Source organism: Equus asinus, chromosome 6 (assembly GCF_041296235.1).
Source record: "Equus asinus isolate D_3611 breed Donkey chromosome 6, EquAss-T2T_v2, whole genome shotgun sequence".
In the NCBI taxonomy this organism is placed as follows: Eukaryota; Metazoa; Chordata; class Mammalia; order Perissodactyla; family Equidae; genus Equus; species Equus asinus.
In genome coordinates this window covers 50,936,846-50,960,915 of record NC_091795.1, presented here as the reverse complement: position 1 = coordinate 50,960,915, position 24,070 = coordinate 50,936,846, and the positions used below count along the sequence as shown (strand labels likewise).

Genomic DNA, 24,070 nt, shown 5'->3' with positions numbered 1-24,070 from the left:
GAGTATTTGTAACAGATCATTACTAAGATACTAGAAACTTGGGAAATAACTATTATGAATAGAATATTAAAGAAGTACACGTAAATTCTGTCTAAGGAGATTCCTCCTTTACTATATACATCTAATGGTGTTTTTTTAATTAGAATTTTACCTCAAAGACCTCATGAAACCATTGCTTTTAACCAAGGAGTCACATGGAATGATCCTCAAGAATAGTAATAACGAGGCACTTTATTCCAAAAGGGGAAGTTGAGGGGAGTGTGACTATATCCATATTTGGAGATTATCGTTTTTGAAAGTCATTTAAAAAAAAAGATAAGCAAATTGATTTTAGGAACAAAATAGCAGACATAGTATTGCTATAGTTCTGTTAAGAGATTTTTAACTGGAGAAAAATTTATTTCTCAGAAATGTTGCATGAATTTCACATATCTAGGTCCTGAACCAAACCATTTTTAGCATCCTTCAATTATCAATTTAAGGCATTAAAACACTCTTCACATGGGTTCTTTTTTCTTTTAAGATTTTATTTTTCCTTTTTTCCCCCAAAGCCTCCCGGTACATAGTTGTGTATTTTTAGTTGTGGGTCCTTCTAGTTGTGGCATGTGGGATGTCGCCTCAGCATGGCCTGATGAGCAGTGCCATGTGCGAGCTCAGGATTCGAACTGGCAAAACCCTGGGCCGCAGAAGCGGAGCCCACAAACTTAACCACTCGGCGATGGGACTGGTTCCTCATATGGTGTTCTTAACATTAAATTTTGCAGGTTTGCACGAAATGGATCCCTTTTGTTGAAAAAAAGGATTCTGAGATGACATTTTTCAGAATGTTTAATAAATATCTTACGTGATGTAACAGATTTCATCAAAAGGTTTCTATATGGGAAGATAATGGACTAAGAATTCTAGAAGACAGAGCACAATCTGATTGATTTAAAATATTCTTATGGGGAATTCTAATAGGGAAAATATCCACCGCCTAGGCTACGTTTTTAAATAGTCTCAGTTCAATGTGAAAATATTTTCTCTAAAGGACTACTTTTTTTTAGTTAAAGAAAGAAGTCCAGAGAAATCAGAATGAAGGTCATAAAACAAATAAGCTGGAGAAAATAGACAGACTTTAAGAAAAAAGCATATTGGTAGATTTGTTAATGGCCACAACTCTTCCCATCCCAGGACACATAAGAAATAGAACGTACTTTAAAGTTTAAAATGAAACTTTACCTCTCCTCCCATCCAGAGACAGAGTTTACTTCACACCCCTTTAAATCTGGGCTGCCCCTGTGAGATACTTCAACCAATAGAATGTGGCAGAATTGATACTGTGTGGTTTCAGAGGCTGGACCTTTAGAGGCCTTAGCGCTTCTACTTTTGCCTTCCTGGATCAACAATAAGACTATCATGTAAGGTAGCCAGTGTACCCTAGTGGAGAATGAGAGGCCATGTGGAGAAAATCCAAGGAGCCCGAGACAACAGCCAGCACCAACTGTAAGACATGTGAGTGAAACCAACTTGGACCTTCAAACCCATCTGACTCTCAGAGTAAATGCAACCACATAAGTGAGGACACACAAAACCAGCAAAAAAATTGTCCATCCAACCACAGAATCATGAGAAATAATAAATCACTGTGGTTTTAAGACACTAACAGAATAAATTACCACATAACTATCTCAATTCCCACTATGTGTAGAAAGAAACGCCATTGTCTAAGTGAACCTAAGGTGGGTTACTAAACTTGAAAAGGCTTGTAAAACTATCACTAATGAAACGAGTCAAGCATCTTGACTTACAAAAGAAAATACTATTATTTAAAACTAGTGGTTATAGATAATTTGTTAAGCTTTTCTTTCTTGACAAAGAGAATTCCAAATTCTGTTACCTATCTTTCTAAGAATGAAACTCAAAATTCTATGTGCTGCTTTTTCCTCAATCACTACTTTTTGAAAGAGTCACAATAAGTAGAGCACTGATCTACATCAGTAAACTGTTTAGATCACTGACAAACAGTTCAATTTTTATAAATTCAATTTATAAATCTTCCCTTAACAGTACTCTGCTGAGCAACTGTTCAACACAAGTTGATACTGAAATGGTCTGGAAAAAAACTGGAACAGTTTTTTATAACAATGGTGATTTTTATAAAATTTTCGATTAACACTGTCTTCATATTTATTCATAAGTGAGAAATTGTGAACATAACTATGAGTTGGTATTACTTAAAATTCACAATCCTATTTTTACATACCTCTATAGTGGGATGAGTATTATGCTTGTAAGCAGTATATAAGGGAAATTGAATTTGAAAAATTTTTGCCACACATAGTAAAAGTTTTTCCTTCTCATCCGTACTCCATAAACTAAAAGGATCAGAACTCTTTGAAGATTCTTCCTCAGTCCGATTACAAATTCTTGTAGAGTTTGATTTTTTTTCTATTGATTTTTGTCTTTCTGTACTTCCTTCATTACACTGTCTTTCTATATTCAGTGGTTCTTCCACTTGATTATTCTCATCTTGCCACGTGGAATCTATGTTAACAGTAGTACAATGTTTACAAAGCTGGTCCCGGAGCACTTGAACTTGGGCAATCACTAAGTTAATAAGTGCACACACTACTTGGTTAAAAATCTCCAAATGCTTATATTCCTTGAAGCAGCACAGACATTGCCTATAAGAGAAAAAAATCAATGCATTATGCTTCCTAAAGAGGCAAAAATTATCCTTCCAGTAAGTAATATAAAAAACAAGCAAATACTAAAATACTTTTATTTCCAGTTTTTATTTCCCCTTCCTGATGGGGTGGCACCGTAATAACTTATAAAGATAGCAACACACCAAAAACTGGTACTTTAGCTAATAAAAAGTGACCATATTAGGTTGATAGCTATCATCCTCCGTTTTTGGTATGTATTTATCTGTCCTTCTACACAAAGTACTATTTAACAACTGGAATTGTGGCATATATCTTCGCCCCAATTCTCTAAGTACTCAGTACTTAATGTATGTTTAAATAAACATCAGGAAACAGGCTATAATAAAATAGCTTATTAGTAAAGCTAACTGGTTATTTTACATAAGGGGTTTTGCTGTCAAACCAATAAAAAAGCTACATTTTAAAATTAGTAATTAGTTTGAAGGCTACTTGGGAAGGGCGTTCCTATCCTTTTGGCAGATCAAAAGCTTTTAGGAACACCACATACACACAAGCACACAGTTCAGCTCCAGTAAAAATAAAAGTAAATGAAAGCACTAAGAGTCAATAATAATTATACACAAATCTGGTTCTCTTAGACATGTTCAGTTAGTAGCATAATGCCTGGCATGGATAATCAAAAGGGTCTGGTGAATCAATAAGTAAATGATACACAATTATCAGGTTATAATAATAATTGTATCCAATGATGGATGATAATTAAGCAACTATTACTTACAATTTGCACCTAGTTATATTACCAAAACATCTATATTATAGTCCAAATAGATCACCAATTCCCTGTATGACCAAGAAAAAATAATTTCATTTCTCCAGATGTGACAGATTTGAAGTATAGCCACAAATTCTTTAATACTCTTTCCTTTAGAAGGTGAAACCCAATTTTCCTCCCCTTCAATGTAGACCAGACTTAATGACGGGCGTCTAGTGAATGGAATGCGGTAGCAATGACAGTGTGTGATATCTGAGACTCAGTCATAAACGACATTGCCCCTTCTGTTTTGCTCTCTTTTGGATCAGTCACTCTGGAGGAAGCCAGCTATCACGTAGTAAGATACTCAAGGACCCCTTGGAGAGGTCCACAGGACAAAAACCGAGGCCTCCCACTAACAACAAGCATCAACCTGTCAACCACGTAAGTGAGCCAACTTGGAAGCAGATCTTCCAGCCCCACATAAGGCTTTCGATGACCATAACCTGGCCTACATCTTGACTACCACCTTATGAGAAATTCAAGCCAGAACCAACCAGCTAAATCACACTCAAATTCCTACCCACAGAAACTCTGAGGATAATAAATGTTTATCGTTGTTTTAAGACACTACTTTTGGAGTAATTTGTTACACAGAAATAGATAAATGATACATCAGGCCTATTTTCTCGGTGGAAAAATTAAAGGGATTTTCTCACTAAGGCCTCCTCCAGTTCTAAAATTCTACACTATCACAACTTCTACAAGAAGAAAAATAAATACATAAAGTTTTTCTTATGAATAGCTTTTTCCTCTAGGTTTAGGAAAAACCAAATTCAAAGTGAAGGATCATACATTTGAATATCTTTCTTCGGTGAAAACAGAAACTGAGTTCCAAAAAAACCCACCCTGAAGTCAGATTTAGATTAGGAAAGCCTAAGAGCCAGTCAAATTTACTCTAAAAAAATCAGTGTCAGGAAATGGGCATTAAATTGCTTGATAACTGACTAGAAAACTAAGTTATATGATAACGTGAACAAAGTAACAGAGAAACTGGATCTAGGTCCTTACAGACCCAAAATATACAACTTCAAGGAGAGCTGAGAGTCTAAGTGAAAATACACACGCACACACGTATCTTTAAAATACTTATACATTACATAAATTACACATTTTATTATATTACACTCAATTCTGAGAAGTCTAGGTATTTGAATTCTCAATATATATCCATACCCACAACGCAAGGGAGAAAAAGTTTTTTAAATAAAAACATCACTTTCAGTTAAGCCCAGCTTGATTTTACACATAAATTTATTTCTTCTCTGTACTAAACTCTACTACAAATATACTAAAGGAAAAAAAAGACATAACTCCATAAGGAAAGAGATAATACAAAAAAAGATGACAAATAGCAACAAATTTTGGATGACACAAAAGAGAGGTATAGGAGGTGACTTAGAATGGAAGAAATAAACTTGCAAGGGGCTACAGAAAGATATATCAGCAAAAAGAAAGATCCACCCCACAGAACACTGGAAAGGATCAGGACTAAAGAACATCAGATACCTCTGAAGGCAGAGATGAAGCATGGGGCAGAAAACAGGACTCAATGAAGGGTACAGTTACAACCTGCAGGTTCCCATCCTAGACAACCAGGACACTATTCCTACTTGACCCAGGGAAACAAGAACTTTTTCCTGTACATAAAGTGAACTAGATAAACTCAGGAATACCAGATACTGAAGAAGACAGGGATGACACAAAAATCTGAAAGCAGGAGAATTAAATGAAATTATGACTGAATGGTGAACCTCCCCAAGTACCCTTCCCTGCCCAACACCAGACTAAAAAATCTCAAGGTCAAAGACTGAAAGATACTTCTCTTAGAGAATGTGAACAATCTACGAAAAAAGCCCATTTATTCCTAGTAACAAAGCCAGCTCATCATTTTACCATCACACAGTATAGACCAACACCTGAGATGCCCCATTCACACAGAACTTACAAGCCATTTTTCAGTGCCCCTTTCTTAACCATGAAGGATCCTTCCACTATCTGAGCACACGAAAGGACTGTTAATCCACTGTATCAAACCTGAGCAAAAGTTGTTTTAACTATGAGCTAATTTCTGAAAAGCATTACTTTAGATAGTGGTCAATATCAATATCCCACTGGTCAAATTTCTTGATATCAAAATAAAAGGCAGAGCCTTAAAGAGTGGAGAACATCCATTAACCTACTTAAATGCAAAAGCTTCTAAAACTGTTCTAAAAAATGAAGTTTATAAAAACAATGAAAAATAAAAGCAATAGCCTCAAACGTTTATTAAGTACAAATGACAGGTATGAAAGGTACAATTTTTAGACTGAAAATACAAAGGTCAGAGAGAACCTCAATCCTAGCTGACACTCAGAATTCTTTTAGGGGAGAAATCTTGAAATAAAGTTAAAAAGTAGATAGGTAGGAAACAATGATCAGTCTTGAACACCTGTTAAGATATGTGGAATTTACAAAATATAAACTTAAGCCTGTTTTGTAATAAGCTTTAAAGAAGTCAAAAAACACTAGCAACACTTCCAACACGAAGGATTTTGCCTCATGGTATCAATGCTTTTGTCACACGATATTCCTTTCAGACCTTTATATGCTATCTTCCTAATTTATATTCAACTTATTCTCCTAATTGTCTCTTTCAATTCTCTGAATTAGTTTTCCTCCCATTCCATTCCTAAGTACAAAACTAATAAAATAAAATAATGATAATCTGTTAAATCAACAAACGTAACCAACTTTCCAGATCTTACAGACAAAACAAAGGAGTGGCAGTTATCTGACTGGTATACAGCAATTAAAAATGATGACATAATATTTGATGACATGGAGAGACTGATCAGAGTTGACTACACATGAAAAATCAGATTATAAAACATACATGTAATAAAATCACATTTTTGTGAAATTTTAAACTGTACCAAGGCTATACAAAAACTTACCAGTTACTGTGCATGGTGGCATGCTTTTATTTTTTTACTCTGATTCTCTGTATTGTCTCAAAGATTTTACAATGAGTGTATCACTTAAATAGGAGAAAAATAATATAAAATATTCAAACCTTTGTTAATGCTTATAAATATTAAATTCTTGACAACACACTATTTTTTAAATGAATATTCTCCTCTACCTTATTTTAGTCAATACACTAGAAAAACATATTGATGACCAGTGACAATCTTATGAAAGCTATTAACACTTTTCTCCCATAAAACCTATTAAGGAAAATTTTGTATGAAATGTCATGGGTTTATTAGCATGCTAGGGTACATTTATGGACTTCCACGGTCATGGGCCCCCAAGTTAAGAATCTCTTTTGTAGATGAACTGTACTTTTTTAGTAGTTATTTATTGCCTACAAGAACCACAATCTTAATTTAGGCAACAATATTTTTTTGATGCCCAAAAAAGAAACGGGTGAGTGGGGGCCAAGGGAATAAGGCAAAAATTTTTACTACAAAGCACTGTGATCCAACTGGATATTTTACTGTCACTTCTTCTCTATCAGCATGAACCATTAAGAGTGTAACATTCTACTTTTTATTACTTTCTACTACTAGCTAAAAACCGTTCACACTTATCAACATGTGAATAAAATTACAAACGTTACAAACTGGTTTCCAGTTCAGCTTTTCATGCTTTCACCCTTCAATATATATTTCATTTTATAAAATAAATTTTAACAATTTTAATTAAAATAAGTGGTTAAGTTCTTTTGTCAGATATCGTGCTAAGCACTTTATTTATTCAAAACCTCAAGAGCTTACAAAAGTTAACTAATTTGTCATAACCATCCAATACACAAGTGATGAAGCAGGACCAGAAGCCACATCTATCTGGTTCCAAGGCTACACTCTTAACCACTACCCTGTGGAGTAACATGAGATAAAGGCAGAATGTCTTTATACATTGGGGGAAAACATCCTTTGATACTCCAATGAAACACAAATTATTGCCTAAAACTGTATATATCAAAATTTCCTTTATAATTTCATTCCCATCCACAGACTCCAGGTTAAAAATTCCTGAATATATACCTAGGATAAAAGTGAACTAGGAATGGGAAAATATAACTCCCACCCAGCTTCACCAATAACTAGTGGCGAGACATTAGGAAAATGATATTATTTCTCTGGATTTCATTTTATTTAGTGGTACAACCATAAACCCTGAAATTAGAAGCACAGTTTTATTCTAGTATAACATGTTGTCACCTAGCTGTAGATACAATAAATCCAGAATTATGACTCAAATGCAACATTTCTCAGCAAATCCTTTAGACTATTACTGTTAATTTTAAATCATTAACTTATTAGTATTATGAAATATCCAATTGTGTATTCCACCCATAGTGAAAGCCACAGCAACCACTGCTAAACTTAGCCAAAAAGAATTCAGCTGGCTGACACTCAGAAAAGAGATGCCAATAATGATGGCACATAAGTTTTAAATAACCGAAATCTGTAAATTTTTTTGGAACAAACATATGTACCAATTTTATTGACAGAGAGAAGGAAAAAATATAAGACAAAAGGACATTACTGTAGGCCAAATGCTATTTGAAATCAAAACTATTCTGATAAACTCCATGATCAACTAGACTGTGTGCCTTAAGACATTCATTTATGTCATCACCACATTTAACGTGTTCATTAATCATCTCATCCAATGCTTCAAACATTCTTTACCCATAAAAATTTTATAAGGACAAAGAAGTTTAAACAGAATAGGCACACAAGCAAAAAGAATTTCTAGCCGTGACTAGCTAAAATCACATTGAGGAACAGGAATTTGCAAAACCCTTACAAACTTTGGTTATATTAATGATTGTGTTCCCTAAAGTCTTATTCTCTACAGTCTCAATATATGTATTATTTAAAAATTGGTCTAATATACATAATATTATTATTAAATAATATGTATATTATACATAATATACATAATACTATGGAAAAGGAACAAATAGCAAACGGCTTCCAGAAAGGTCAGTGTCCTCTACCACAATACTGATTTTTTTTCAAGGATTAAGCTTGTTACAGGTCTCTAGCTATGACATAATGAGTCTTTAAACTCTAAAATAATTGCTTTTAGAATTTCAATCACGCCTATATTTCTAAGTAATTAAGGAGGAGTTAAAGAAATAGATTTTTATTTTAATGTTTTAAAAACAAAAGCATGAATAGCCCCATAAATAAGGAGAAGAAAAGATTTAATAAATATTGATAAACTATCATTTAAAGGAATAAAACTCAACATCCTAAAGGGAAAATTTGATGACAATGCCAATTTAAAATACAACTCACAAAGTTAGTCTTCAAAATACTTAAAGATGCATACCTCTGTGTCCAGGAATTGATATAAGCAAATATTTTGAGAGTATGTTCCTTTCTGAGCTGCAGTCCATCACCACCTTCTATATCCGATACTGAAATAAAGTAGAAAAAATAATGTTTAAAACTACAAATAAATAATACTAAACGAATACTAAAGCCAATACTTAAAAAAAAAGGCCTAGATTTGCAAATGCAAATACTTCAGATAATTTGTTTTTTGCTTTCACCAAAGAAAACAAACCTTTATTTATTTAATTAATGACTAATTTGAGCTTAAGAAGAGATTTTTAACAGATATAATTTTGGGCAGGAAGGGAAGAAGACACTTTGCCAGTTATTCTGGCTGTCTCTCAACTTCAAATCCACCCTTCTGTTCTATGCTTTGTGATGCTGGGGCTGGAACTCTGCAAGGTGCATTGTTCATTTCTAGCTAGCTTCCTGTTAAGATCTTCCTCCAGTCCCTACATGGCACTAGGAGACTAGACGAAAGGGGGACTCCAAGGACTTGTTCGCTTGCTCTATCTGAAAGTTATCACTCAGCAGCAGCATTGATTCCAGGCTCCAGATTCCAAGAAGCAATCTCATGAGAGCCCTTCTCAGAAGTACTAGCAGTAGCTAGGCAATATCCCCCCCTTGAAGTCCCAGCTTTCTTCACATGGCCCACTTCTAAGTGATTAGATTCTGACAATCCTCTTTCCTTTGTTTCCCCAGCCTTAGGGGAAAGTGGTCCAGCTTTCTGCAGTTGTCGTCATCATCATCATCTCTGGGTGTACTCAGGGTTCCGTCTTTGCTCTTTAAACCTCCAACATCTGTCTAATTACTTCTCTTTATTAAATTCCCTCTTCAATTCCTTGACCGGACCCTGACTGACATAACTAGCATTTCATATACACTACGTACTACTATGACAGGAATCTAAAGTTAAATCCAGAATAGAAACTGTATAAAGAAATACAATTTAGCTAATGGTCCAAATAAGTCTTCTAATGTAAAACGTTTGATTGTACATGACAAGGGGTCAGCAAATGTCTCTAGGAAGAGCCAGAAAGTGAATGTTTTAGGATTTGCAGGCCATACAGTCTCTTTTCACAACTACTCAGCTCTGCCTTTATATCTTGAAAGCAGCCACAGACAATATATAAACACATGAGCCTGGCCAAGTTACAAAAACAAGCAACTGGCCAGATTTTGCACAATGGGCCATAGTTTGCCAACTCCATGACAGACAAAGTCCAACAAGATAACATAAGCCACAGCATTTAAATCTTCACTATGTCTAGAAGTTATCATATATACATTCATTAAATAGTTATTGAACACCCTATATGCTAAGTAGTAGACATACAATGGTGTATGAAATAGGGACAGCCCCCACCACATGGAACTTAAATCTAATGATGAAGTGAAAGGACGAAAAGAGGTAAATGAATAAATAATAAAACTCATACATATTGTGATAAATGCCAAGAAGAAACCAAGTACGGTATTGTGTAGCAAATATTGACACTCATCTTAGAATGGACAGTCAGGAAGATTCTCTAAGGAGGTGATTTTTAAGCAAAGACTAGAATGCTAAGAATTCAGACACGAAAAAGAGATTAAAGCATTCTAGGTAAAGAAGCTGACATTTAAAGACAATCAGCAGGATAACATGAAGACAGATCTAAGGATGATCACTATGCAGAGACCCCAAAAACACTAACTCAGTTAGGAAGAAGAGAATAAAGGGGCTCTAGGTAAGGTGGTTCAGAGATAGGGAGACTAAACATACAGTTTACATTTAATTTAAATGAAAAGAGTTTTACTCTTTTAAAGGTTTTAAATGTCTCAAGCTTGCAGAGGAATTAGAATAGATGAAGAGAAACAACACACACGTGTACAAACTGGCAGCTAATAATCATAGGAATGAAAGAAACCGTACAAGGCAAGAAAGAGAGTATACTACCTGGCTCAGCAGTCAACATTATTTACATAGTCCTAAAAACACAAATACACAATACTGATTCAAAAACAACTGAAGAGGCAGGGCAAAGGTAAAAACACTAATCGTCTTCTCCCATAGAAGTCAAGAGTAGAAAATATGTATCAAGAAATAACAATATAATCTTATTTAGACATAGGAAGGTAAAAGCTGAGGGAGAAAAAGATCAGATAAAATGGCAAGTGATTACCTCTAGGAGAGAAAAAGTGGGGCTGCGGCAAGAGACTGCTCTTTTTTGTTATAAGCCTTGCAAAACTATTTGACTATTTTTTTTTAAACAAGGCATACACATTATTTACTAAAAATTAAAACAAAAAAGGATTAGAGCTCATTATCCATAAGTTATTTCTTAGGAACAACATTCATACTCTATTTCGGGACTAAAGTTTAACTATCAATGATTTGTATCCCTTATTCCTGGGTAGTTTGCAAAACTAGACTGTAAGTCAAAATTTTAACTGGAGGAAGGGGACATTTTTTTTAAAAAATAAACACTACTTTTAGTAGAGTGATAGAGGAGGAACCCAAACTAAGATAAATGAAATGAAGAGTACTGTTGATTCAAATGTAAATGGATAATTAGGTTAATAAACTGAATCTTTAACAAAATGTCTAATATTCAAATTCAAAATAATTAGTGAAACAGGTGCAAAAGGATACATACAGTATCATATCATAAAAAAACTGTGTTATTATGACTCATATACAATTATCAGACAAATATGTACACTGTAATAACATACAGCCAAATCAAAAGAATGGTTACATCTCAGGAAGAGGATAAAGATATATGAGAGAGGAAGTGCTTTTATCTGCAACAGGCAATTTTTCTTATTTTAAAAAAACAAAAGGTGCAGGCCCCATGTCCGACAGGTTAAAGTTCTGCATACTCTGCTTCAGCGGCCTGGGTTCACAGGCTCAGATCCCCGGTGCAGACCTAGTCCACTCATCCGCCACGCTGTGGAGACATCCCACATGCAAAGCAGAGGAAGACTGGCACGGGTGTTAGCTCAGGGCTAATCGTCCTCAAGCCAAAAAGAGAGGAGGACTGGCAACGGATGTTAGCTCAGGGCCAATCTTCCTCACCAAAACAACAACAAAACCCACAAAAACAACTAAATTGTGAGAGAAAATGATACCTCACTTAATAAAGTCATAGCAAGCTGAAAAATCAGGCTGATAGTAGGGAATAGAAGCAGGTTAATTGTGTTCCATGAATCTCAGACAGGCTCAGGAACTGGAAACAATGAATACCTCTGAAAGCAGAACACAAGTGGGGCTAAAAAATATTAAAGTCTTATTAAGAAGCAATTAGACATACCCCCCTCCAGGACCCTCCCCCCACCTCCCACCCATACACATTCTCTCCAAAACACTGTTTCCTCTCTGGAAATGTTGAACCAGAGATCTGGTTTTCGGAAAGCCACACAACTGAAAGACAGGAGTATCTTATTGAAAACATGTAAATGTCTCTGTACAAGCATTTCCTAACTATGTCATGTAAGCATTCCTGAGAAGCCTCATGTCATGCAAAATCTTGCACTAAAGAATAATGAGGCTAACAATAAAACAAGATTAGAAGCACACTACTGAAAAACTCTGAAACTTTACAACCAGAGCACAGACAAAATCAATAACTAGTCTAATTTAACATGAAAAATACTAGCACAGTTAAATCTGTTGGCATTTGCACCTAACCAGTGTCACTAAACCTGCAGCTTTAAACCATGAAGGCCGTGCTTCATCTCTTGATATGAAGGTTCCTGAGAGTATTAAATTCTAATAAAGATCATTTCCCAAAAAATAAAGATGGAATATAATCATTCTCATGAATCCATCATTTTAATGACTTTGCACTACTTCACCTTCTCCATATAGCTTTACAAAGTAGAAATACAGAGGTCCTTGAAAGCAACAAATCAACATGCAGAACAAGAAAGCTTTCTAAGGATTGTCAGCTTTGTTGCTGTTTCTTCATATACTGGTATGGTCTTCTATTTAATCACAAGAAAGTTTGTGTGGATCAGCACATAACATTATTGTGATGGAGGAAAACCCCAAATGACCAGTAAGATGTTCCGTTATACTCATACCATTTCTCTATTTACCAATGTTGTGTATGAGCTTAATATTTATTGTTAAAAAAAAAAAAAGAAAAGAACAAACACCTTGTTTTAGATCAGACTATATACTCAATCTTGAGACTTATGGCACTCTTCCCCTGCTCAGCTCCAGAAATACTGAAAGTCCAAGTAGGAGGATGAAAGATCCCTCTCTGGTAGTACTGACTAAACCAAGAACGGTAAAAAAATTCTCTTGGCCAGGGAGAGAATGAAAAGTCATAAAGCCAAAGTATATGCCAAACAAATGGGTAACGAGGTAATAGCACCTGAGGCCTTGGAAACCAAAGACACTACTACCCATCAAGGAGAAGATCCTGACAACAAAACCTAGCTAGCAACCATGACAGAATAAGATAAACTGGGGAGTGAGATAAGGCAACTACTAAAAACAAGCTCTTGGTTTGTATGATTTCAGCAAGAAGATGAGACCATAATATACAGTGCCAGGTTTCCTTTCCCAGCCTGAAAACACAGGGAAGAGAGTGGCTCCAATGACCCTTCTCTAACACAAAACACAAATGACACGTATTCTGGAAAAAGCATATGTGTGGTCAGACACCTATCCCCACCTGGCAGCCTAACTGCTCACCAACACAAGATTTCCAACTCATTCCATTACACCTGCTTCATAACCAGAAGGGTAAGGGAAGGACATCTTATCAGGCTCTCCAGAAAGAGAGTGAACACTGTTCACAATGCTGAAAGACTGAAAGCTCCTCCTCTAAGATCAGGAACAAGAAAAAGCAGCCACTTTCATGACTTCTATTCAACATTGTATTGGAAGTTCTAGCCAGAGCAACTAGGCAAGAGAGAGAAATTTGAAAGGAAGAAGTAAAATTACCTCTGTTCACAGATGACATGATCTTATATGTAGAAAACTCTAGAGAGTTCACAAAAATAACCTGCTAGAATAAATGAATTCAGTGAAGTAGCAGGACATAAAGTCAACACACAAAAACTCATTGCATTTCTATACATTAACAATGAAGGATCTGAAAAGGAAATTAAGAACACAATTCCATTTACAAGAGCATCAAAAAGAATACAAGACTTAGGAATAAACCTAACCAAGGAGGCAAAAGACGTATAGTGAAAACTATAACACATTGCTGAAAGAAATTAGATGCAAATAAACAGAAATCTCATATTCATGGATTGGAAGACTGAACAATGTTAAATGTCAACAGTGCCCAAAGTGATCTACAGAGTCAATACAAAATCCCAACAATATTTTTTGCAGAAACAGAAAATTCCACTCTTAAACTCATATGAAACTTCATGGGACCCAAATAACCAAAACAATCCTGAAAAAGAAGAACAAAGGTGGAAGACTCACACTTCGTGATTTCAAAACTTAAGTACACAAATCAAAACTACAACGAAATATCACTTCTCACCCATTAGAATGGCTATTATTTAAAAAAGTAGTAACACACAAAACAACAACTGCAGGAGAGGATGTGAACAAATTAGAACCCTTCTGCACTCTTGGTGGAAATGTAAAATGGTGGAACTGCTATGGAAAACAGTAGAGTGGTTCCTCAAAAAATTAAAAATAGAACTCTGTGATCCAGCGATCCCACTTTTAGGTATACATATTAAGAAGAAGTGAAAGCATTATTCACAATAGGCAAGAAGTAGAAGCAACCCAAATGTCCATCAACAGATGAAAGAACAAAAAGTGGTGTATACATATCAAAGAACATTATTCAGCCTTAAAAACGAAGGAAATCCTATCACATGCTACATGTGATACAACACGGATGAACCTTGAACACATTATCCAATAAGTAATCAAGCCAATCACAAAAAGACAAATATTGTATGATTCTACTTAAATGAGCTATCTTGAATAGTCAAATTCATAGAAACAAAGTAGAAACGGTGGTTTTAATGATCTAGGGGGAGAGGGCAATGGGGAGTTGTTTAATGGGTGCAGAGTTTCAGTTTTCAAGATGAAAAAGTTCTGGAGATCTGTTGCACAACAACGTGAATATTCTTAACACCACTGAACTGCACACTTAATGGTTAAGATGGTAAATTTTACGTTATGGATGTTTTACAATTAAAAACTGTTTAATTTTTAAAAAGGAGATAGGGAAGCCCAGACTGCAGTTTAAAAGCTACTGATCCTTATAATTCATCAGAGATCCATTAAAGTCCACAATATAATACAATAAAAAAGTAAGGAAAGCAGGAGGCAGGCAACTTCACCCAGAAATCCTTCCACCACTTCCTGTAGAGGAGGAACTGTATTCCAACCCCAAAGGGTCAACCATCTGGACAGGGAAGAGGGCAGGTAAGGTGGAAGAATTGTCACACTGATCTCAAGAATACCAAAAATAGCCAAATGGGACAGATCAAAGTAGAACTGGAAATATCAACACTGTGCAATACCCAGGGGTGCAAGAGATGCCATCCCCCAAAAGCAAGAAAAGGAAATTCAGTAACGGAAAGAAACATACCTACTGGCACAATACATGGGGTAGAAGGGTGAGAACGGGTTGAAAAGAAAATGGTTCTTACCACTAAGGTCAAAAAAACAAGATGCTGAGCCAGCCTTAATGACCTAGTGGTTAAAGTTCAGCACACTCCGTTTCAGCAGCCCAGGTTCAGTTCCCAGGCGCAGAACCACACCACTCATCTGTCAGTAGCCATGCTGTGGTGGAAGCTCATGTAGAAGAACTACAAGGATCTACAACTAGAATATACAACTATGTGCTGGGACTTTGGGAAGGGGGGAAAAAAAAGAGGAAGATTGGCAACAGATGTTAGCTCAGGGAAAATCTTTCCAAGCAAAAAATAAAACCTCATAAAAACTTCAAGATCAGAAATGGATAGTATGATGGCAAGCACAATCCCAAAAAGAAACATGAAGGGATGGGAGATATAACCCAGGGGTCTAGTGAGAAACTACTGGCAGCTATGACCCAGATCTTACCCCGAATAAAGGGTAAGTATTCTCATATACAATCTCACAACTCATCAGAGGAAAAAATTTCCGACCACTGACCAGGCCAATGCTGATGAACATAACCTCATATATTTCAGGTCTAAAAAATTCCTGCCCCAAGGCTCTTAGAAGCCAGTAAGAAAGGTACTTTCAGCCAAGTCTCAAAAGAACAAAAACTACAAGAAGCTGAGCCCTATCTAGAACCCTGGCTAGCACCAAGGTTAGCCATTGAGGTCAAACAAGATGGGCGAAATGGCTAAAAGAAGTACAAACAGCTCCAGGAGACTGGTACTAGCCAGTTATTCCTTGGCTTTACAGAAATGGCTCAACTAACACTTTATTTTAAACCTAGTAATGCATGTTCACCAATCTTTTAATACAGGGCCTTTTCTTAGGGTTTTGGCCCAATGACTGGAGTCCTGCATTTTATCTTGCATTTAAGAAGAAACAAAAGCAGTGCAGCACTATCATTTCCATTCCAGTTTTCTGTTATAGTAGTTTCTACACTTGCTCAATTTGCAAAGCAATCTAAATACAGAACACTTCCCAGATATTTTTAAATTTCCCAATTTTCTGTCTTAACCACATCTAATTCCAGAGAAATTCTTTTCCTTTTTCTTTTTTTTTTTTTTTTTTTTGCTGAGGAAGATTCACCCTGAGCTAACATCTGTTGCCAATCTTTCCCTTTTTGTATGTGAGTTGCCACCACAGTACGGCCACTGACAGACAAGTGGTGTGAGTCTGTGCCGAGGAACTGAACCTGGGCCACCAAAGCAGAGCATACCGAACTTAACCACTAGGCCACCAGGGCTAGCCCAAGAGAACTTTTTAAATACAAATCATCATCAACAACTTTTTCCAAATTTACTTTTTTCTTTTTAATCTAAAAAGCAAGACACAGACACACAATCTAGGAAAGGGTTAAGGAAAGTTTCCCAAAAAAAAGGAACACGTAAGCTGAAAGACAAGAGAAAAAAAGGAAGCAAGAAGGATAGTCAGAAAGCAATAGGAAAGTGGAGCAATGACAAAGAAGCCTGCAGGAGATGGAATCCTAGTCACAAGGATCCTCACGTGCACAGGTTCAGAGAATTGAGAGAGAAACATAATGTACTGGATAACTGCTAAATAAGGGAATGAGAAGGTAAGATAAAGCTGCTAAAGAAGCTAATAAATCTAAGGCTTAACTCACTAAATAATACAAGATTCAGTCAGAAAATTCTAAATACAACCATAAACCATAAACGCTTTAAAATCAGTTGCCTTGAAAGTGAAGTGTTAAATGATCTATTACCAGACCTGAATCACAAACACATTTAAAAGGCTATTCAAAGTGTCAACTAAATAAATATAAGCCAATTAAGAAAGGTACTATATAGTCATAAATGTAGGTGAACTATTGTCAGACAAATTTTAACTTTTAATATCTTAAGTGTTTCATTCTTTTGTACATATTTGAAATTTGCCATAAAAAGTTTTAATAAAAGCTTCAAAGAAAAAGAACATTACCTAGAGTAACAATAATCAAGACTGAGAGGCAGACTTCTGACCCAAAAAACAGAATAAAACCTTCAGAATGTTAAAATAATGGCCATTCTAGAATTTTATACCCAGGTAAACCTCAGGAAGAATTGTGAAATAAAACTTTGGACAAATATATATGCTTACCACTGACAGGCCACAACTGGAAAAGTAAAAAAAAAAAATAAAATAAAACAATTAAGAGGCACCTCAAAAGAAAAAAAAAAAGGGTACAGGAAAAGGGGGTAATAAAAGGAATCCAGGAGCAAGCAAGAAGCAAGAAAAAAATGGTGACGGGTATATACATGTGGATAAATCTAAATAAGCAAACTGATGAAGAATTAACAAAATACTTATTAGTTTTAGAGCTTTAAAGTTAACTGAAATACTAGACAACAACACGGAAGATGGCAGAAATAAAAACTGGCATTCTGAAAGTGTTCAGAATTGATATGTTTGATCATATAAAAAGTTTATATTATAGACAAAAGCAACAAAAAAGCAAGCTTCAAACAAACTATAAACTAGGAAAAGTCTTTGGAACAGGGTAGTCTCTCTGGGCTCAAATAAAGAGATTATGAAAAAAAAACAAAAGAGAAAAAATATACACATGTGGCTCAAACATACCACTGAAATGTTATTTTTCTCTTACTGGGTTTGCAAAAAGTTGAAGTAACACCTAGTGTTGGTAAACTCAAGAGAAAACAAGTACTCTCATACAGTAGTGAAAAGAATTTGATGATATTTATCAAACTTAAAAATACTGACCTTCTGAGTAATTACTCTTTTAAGCATCTTTTTCCTACATCCAAAATAACATCCATGGGTATTCAACACAGTAATGTTCATAAAAACAAAATGTTGGAAATAATCTAAATGTCTATCAATAAAAGTTAAATATATCCTGACAATGGAAAACTATGTAGGAGAAAAAGAAAAAAAGGATGCTCTTTATAAACGGGTATGATAATCCCCCAAAAGTTAAGTGACTAAAAGCAAAATCATTATGATTCTCAAAAATGACTAACTGGGGGCCAGCCTCGTGGCTTAGTAGTTAAGTTCATGCACTCTGCTTCAGTGGCCCAGGGCTTCGCCAGTTTGGATCCTGGGCACAGACATGGCACCACTCATCAGGCCATGCTGAGGTGGTGTCCCACATGCCACAACCAGAGGCACTCACAACTAGAATATACAACTATGTCCTGGGGGGCTTTGGGGAGAAGGAGGAAAAAAAAAAAAAGAAGAAGAAGAATGGCAACAGATGTTAGCTCAAGTGCCAATCTTTAAAAAAAAAAAAACAACGACCAATTGATCACCACTTAAATGTCAAAAATTTTAAAGAACTAACTCACATTTGGAAAACTGGTAAATAAAAGGGAGGAAACAGACATTTATCCTGCTTCCCTGTACTAAGGGTAATTCAAAATAACTAAAAAGACAATAAAAAGAAGTTTCTCCTTATACATATTGTATAGCTAATAAAAAAACGATAGGATTAGAATATCACCATTTTGCAACTGCTAATGAAATAAAAGATCTAGGCAATGGCTGCTGGCATTACAAAAGCAGCAACAACATGACACATTACGTGCCCTCTGATGAAAGAGTATAACAAATCCTATAAAAGTCTTATTGAGAAATCTAACCTGAATCTGATCAAACCTCTAAACCTAATAATCAAATTACAGAAATGGAGGAGACAGAAAAACATGTTAAATAATTCCACAAGAACACAATAAGCAACATCCAGACTGAAACACCTCTATGGGCTAAATGATCCATGGAATCAGCAGTTTCTTCAACAAATATATAACAAGGAAAAAAAAAGAAAAGGGAACATAGAAATTAAATCAGTCTTAAGAAACAAATCAGTAAGACCACTAAGCTATCCCAACTGAGGAATGATTCCTAAAAAGCTATCCTTAAAAATAAAAATTAAAAAAGAAAGAAAAGAATCATATAGTAAAAAATGAACACATAGTGACTACAAACTGCGGGCCAACCAGAATCTATAGAATTAGTCCATACAGGTAACCAAACAAATAAAACACACAAAGCAAAATGAACAAAACAACAAATTACTCAAAGAGCCTCAAACTAGAAACAAACCAAGTGTCTAAAGAGTGGACTGATTTTTTAAAAATTACAGTTATATATAAAAATTACATACAAATTTTAAAAATTAGTTATTACAGAATTCTATTTAGTGATGAAAAGCAACAGACTACTGATACACTAATAAGCAACGTGAATAACTCATAGTCATATGCTAAGTGAAAATAAATGCCAGACACAAATAGTACATTAAGTTTATTTCCATTTTAATAAAATTATACAAAAGACAAATCTAAGCTTGGGTGGCATAAAACACATCAATAGAGAATGATGTCCTTAAAACAGCCAATTAGGAGTTTTCTACCATCTTCCTCCCAAAGAACACTGATTTTAACAATCACCCATGGACAACAGTGCCTTTGCGGAAGTCTGGGAGTCCAGGGCAGAAGTTGCAGCACATAATTGGAACAAAAAACCCAAAGCTCCAAGATTGAACACAACAAAGAGGGTAAGAGTAACAGTTTCACTTTACCTGCAATACCCCTCCCCCAAGGTGGCAGAGCATAGTGCCAAGAGATCTCTTAGCCTGTGATTTCTCCTATGGGAGAAGTGAGAGAGCATGAGTGAGCACCCAGCTTATGCAGTAGTGAAGGATACTGCCAGAGACCCATTTCATTCTCATGCCAGCCAGGATATTGAGGTGTACTACATGATTCAGAGGAGCAGAGCAGCTGGGAGAACAGGAGGTCTCTCAGACAACAGAAAAGGGGCACAGATCCTACTAACTGTAATGTAGACTTTGCCAGGAAACCCATCCACAAGCTCCCTTGCCTTAGGATGCCCCCAAGTGGAAAATGGGCAGCCCTAACTCTCCAAGCACCTCACCCATACACACTCCCACCCTGGGACTGGCTCCCTGTGTGCACCCCTTAAGGGCAGCAAGAGCAAGCCTTTGCAGTTAATGAACATGTGCAAAAAGCTGTCCTGACTCTGCAAAAGTGGAAACAAGCACATGAACTTGAGAACTAACCACTGTCCTAGGGAAAGTAAACAATAGGCTGACAGCACTAGACCCAGCTTTGCATCATCCACGGAAGGCATACAATCTTAAGAATTTCCCCCCAAGAGAAAACAAGAGAAAAGGAGCAGGTGTACGCATAGAAAAAGGCTGAGAAAGCCTCAGAATCCCTACAGGGCTAACAGAAGGTATTATCTCCCAAAGCCAGTGAATAAAAGTTGGAGAAAGAGATTGCCTCTTCAGATGCAAAAACAGCAACTCAAGACTTCAAGGAACATGAAAAAATCAAGGAAACACTGAACCACCAAAGGAAGACAATAATTTTTCATAACCAACCCCAAAGAAATAGAGATCTGCCATTTGCCCAATAAAGAATTCAAAACAGTTGTTTTAAGAAGTTTAGTGAGCTACAAGAAAACATAAACAATTCAACAGAATTAGAAAAATAATACATAAACAAAATGTGAAGTTTAAAATAAAAGATAGAAATCATAAAAAGAACCAAGCGAATTCTGGAGCTGAAGAATACAATGAATAAAGTAAAAATGCAATACAAAGCATCAACAGCAGACTTGATCAAGCAGAAGAAAGAATCTGTGAAGTACAAGACAGGTCACTTGAAATTAGTCAGTCAGAGGAGAACACAGGGAAAAGAATGAAAAAGAGTGAAGAAAGCTTGTGGGAACTATGGGATAAAATTAAGAGAAATAATCTATGCATGACTGAAGTTCCAGAAGGAGAAGAGGGGGAAAAAGGGGCAGCAGTTTATTTAAAGAAATAATAGCTGAAGGGCCGGCCCCATAGCCTAGTGGTTAAGTTCAGCATGCTTCACTTCAGCAGCCTGGGTTCAGTTCCTGGGCACAGACCTACACTACTCACTGTCAGCCATGCTGTGGCAGCAACCCATACACAAAATAGAGGAAGACCGGCACAGATGTTAGCTCAAGGCGAATCTTCCTCAAGCAAAAAGAGGAAGATTAGCAATAGATGCTAACTCAGGGTGAATCCTTCTCTGCAAAAAAATTTAAATTAAAAAGTAAATTAAAACGTAATGAAAAGAGAAATAATAGCTGAGAACTTTCCAAATCTAGGGAGAGATGTGGACATACAAGATTATGAAACTCATAGTTCCCCAAAAATCAACTCAAAAAGATCTTCTCCAACATATACTGTAATAAAACTATCTAAAAGACAAAAAAAATCCTCACACACACGAGAACCCCATAAGGCTATCAGTGGATTTCTCAGCAGAAATCTTACAAGCCCAGAGAGCACAGGATGATATATTCAAACAGCTGAGAGAGAAAAAACTGCCAACCAAGAATATTTTATCTCGCAAAGTTGTCCTTCAGAAATGAAGGAGAAAGACTTTCCCAGACAAAGAAAAGCTGAGAGAATTCATCACCAGTAGACCTGTCTTTAAAAGAATGCTCACAGAAATTCCTCAAGCTGAAATGAAAAAACACTAATTAGTACATGAAAACATACAAAAGTAAAAAACACATTGGTACAGTACATAGCCAAGTTCAGAATACTCTATTACTGTAATATGGTGGTATGTCAATCACTTAACTCTAGCATAAATGTTAAAGGACAAAACTATTAAAAATAACTACAGCTACAATAACTTGTTAATGGATACACAATATGAAAAGATGTAAATAGTGACATCAAAAAGAAAGAATTGGGGGATTAAGGTAAAAGGGTAGAGATTTTACATGTAATTAAAATTAAGTTATCAGCTTAAAATGGACTGTTAGAAACATAAGATATTTTATGTAAGCCTCATGGTACCGCAAAGCCAAAACCTACAGTAGATACACAAAAGACAGAAAAAGGAATCAAAGCATACAACTAAGGAAATAATTCAGAAAGGAAGACAGCAAGAGAGGAAAAAAGGAACTACAAAACAGCCAGAAAACAATTAACAGAATGACAGGACTAAGTCCTTACCTATCAATGATTACTTTAAATGTAAATGGATTAAATTCTCCAAAGACACAGTCTAGTTACATGGATAAAAACAAGGTCTAATTAGATGTCACCTGCAAGAGACTCACTACATCTTAAAGGACACATACAGGCTCAAAGTTAAGGGATGGAAAAATATGCAAAATGGAAACACAAAGAAGGGGTAGCAATATTTACATTAGAAAAAATAGACTTTAGGCCAAAGACTGTAACAACAGACAAAGAAGATCATTATATAATGATAAAAGGATCAACTCATCAAGAGGATACAACAACAGTAAATATATATGCACCTAAGAGAGTATCTAAAAATATTAAGCAAATACTAACAGATTTGAAGAGAGAAATAGACAAAAATACGACGACAGCAGGGGACTTCAATATCCCACTTTCAAAATGGACAGATCAGACAGAAGGGCAATAAGGAAACATTGGATTTCAACTATACTTTAGAACAAATGGGCCTAACAGACATATATAAAACACTCCATCCAACAGCCACAAAACACACATTCTCCTCAAGTGCACAGAAAACATTCTCCAGGATAAATCACACATCAGGTCACAAAACAAGTTTTAGCAAATTTAAGAAGATGGAACTCACACCAAGTATCTTTTCCAAACACAATGCTACAAAACAAAAATCAATAACAGGAGGAAAGCTGGAAAATTCACAAATATGTAGATATTAAACAACACACTTCTAAACAACCAGTGAGTCAAAGTCAAAAAGGGAAATAAAAAAATATCCTGAGACAGGGGCCGGCCCAGTGGCGTAGTGGTTAATTTCACGTGCTCCGCTTTGGTGGCCTGTGGTTTGCTGGTTTGGATCCCAGGCGCAGACCTATGCACCACGCATCAAGCCACGCTGTGGCAGGCGTACCACATATAAAACAGAGGAAGATGGGCAAAGATGTTAGCTCAGGGCCAATCTTCCTCAGCTTAAAAAAGAGGAGAATTGGCAACAAATGTTGGCTCAGGGCTAATCTTCCTCAAAAAACAAACAAACAAACAAATCCTGAGACAAAAACAGAAACACAACATATCCAAACTTATGGAATGCAGCACAAGGAGTCCTAAGAGGAGAATTTGTAGTGACAAATGCTACACTAAGAAAAAAGGTCTCAAATAAGCAACCTAACTTTACACCTCAAGGAGCTAGAAATAAAAAACAAACTAAGCCCCAAGTTAGCAGAAGGAAGGAAATGACAAAGAGCAGAGCAGAAAAAAATGAAATAAAGATTAGAGAAACAATAGAAAAGATCAATGAAACTAAGAAGTGGTTTTTTGAGAAGATAAAAAACAGACATTTTTAGCTAGACTAAGGAAAAAAAGAAAACGTAAACAAATAAAATAAGAAATGAAAGAGGAGACAACTGAGTTACCACAATTGATACCACAGAAATACAAAGAATCATAAGAGACTACTACGAACAACTGTAAGCTGATAAATCAGACATCCTAGAAAATGGAAAAACCTCTAGAAACATACAACCTACCACGACTCAATCACGAAGAAACAGAAAATCTGAACAGGCCAATAACAAGGGGACTGAATCAGTAATCAAAAACCTCCCAACAAAGAAAAGCCCAGAATCAGAGAGTTTCACTGGTGAATCCTACAAAGATTTAACACCAATCCTTCTGAAACTCTTCCAAAAA

General features: G+C 35.8%; 1 protein-coding gene across 5 annotated transcripts in view; it reads right to left on the bottom strand.

Annotated features, from left to right (window-relative positions):
• Window positions 1–24,070, bottom strand: part of USP34 (ubiquitin specific peptidase 34) — a 251,988-nt gene that overhangs the window by 202,437 nt on the left and 25,481 nt on the right. For all 5 annotated transcript variants that reach the window (XR_011504013.1, XM_044772515.2, XM_070512047.1 and 2 more), the window contains exons 2-3: window positions 8,794–8,881; window positions 2,246–2,666 (exon numbers count right to left, since the gene is read on the bottom strand). Coding sequence is in view for 4 of the 5 variants with exons in the window: in XM_044772515.2 (XP_044628450.1) it covers window positions 2,246–2,666; window positions 8,794–8,881 (509 nt within the window). In the remaining variant the exon portion in view is untranslated. The remainder of the gene's footprint in view (window positions 1–2,245; window positions 2,667–8,793; window positions 8,882–24,070) is intronic.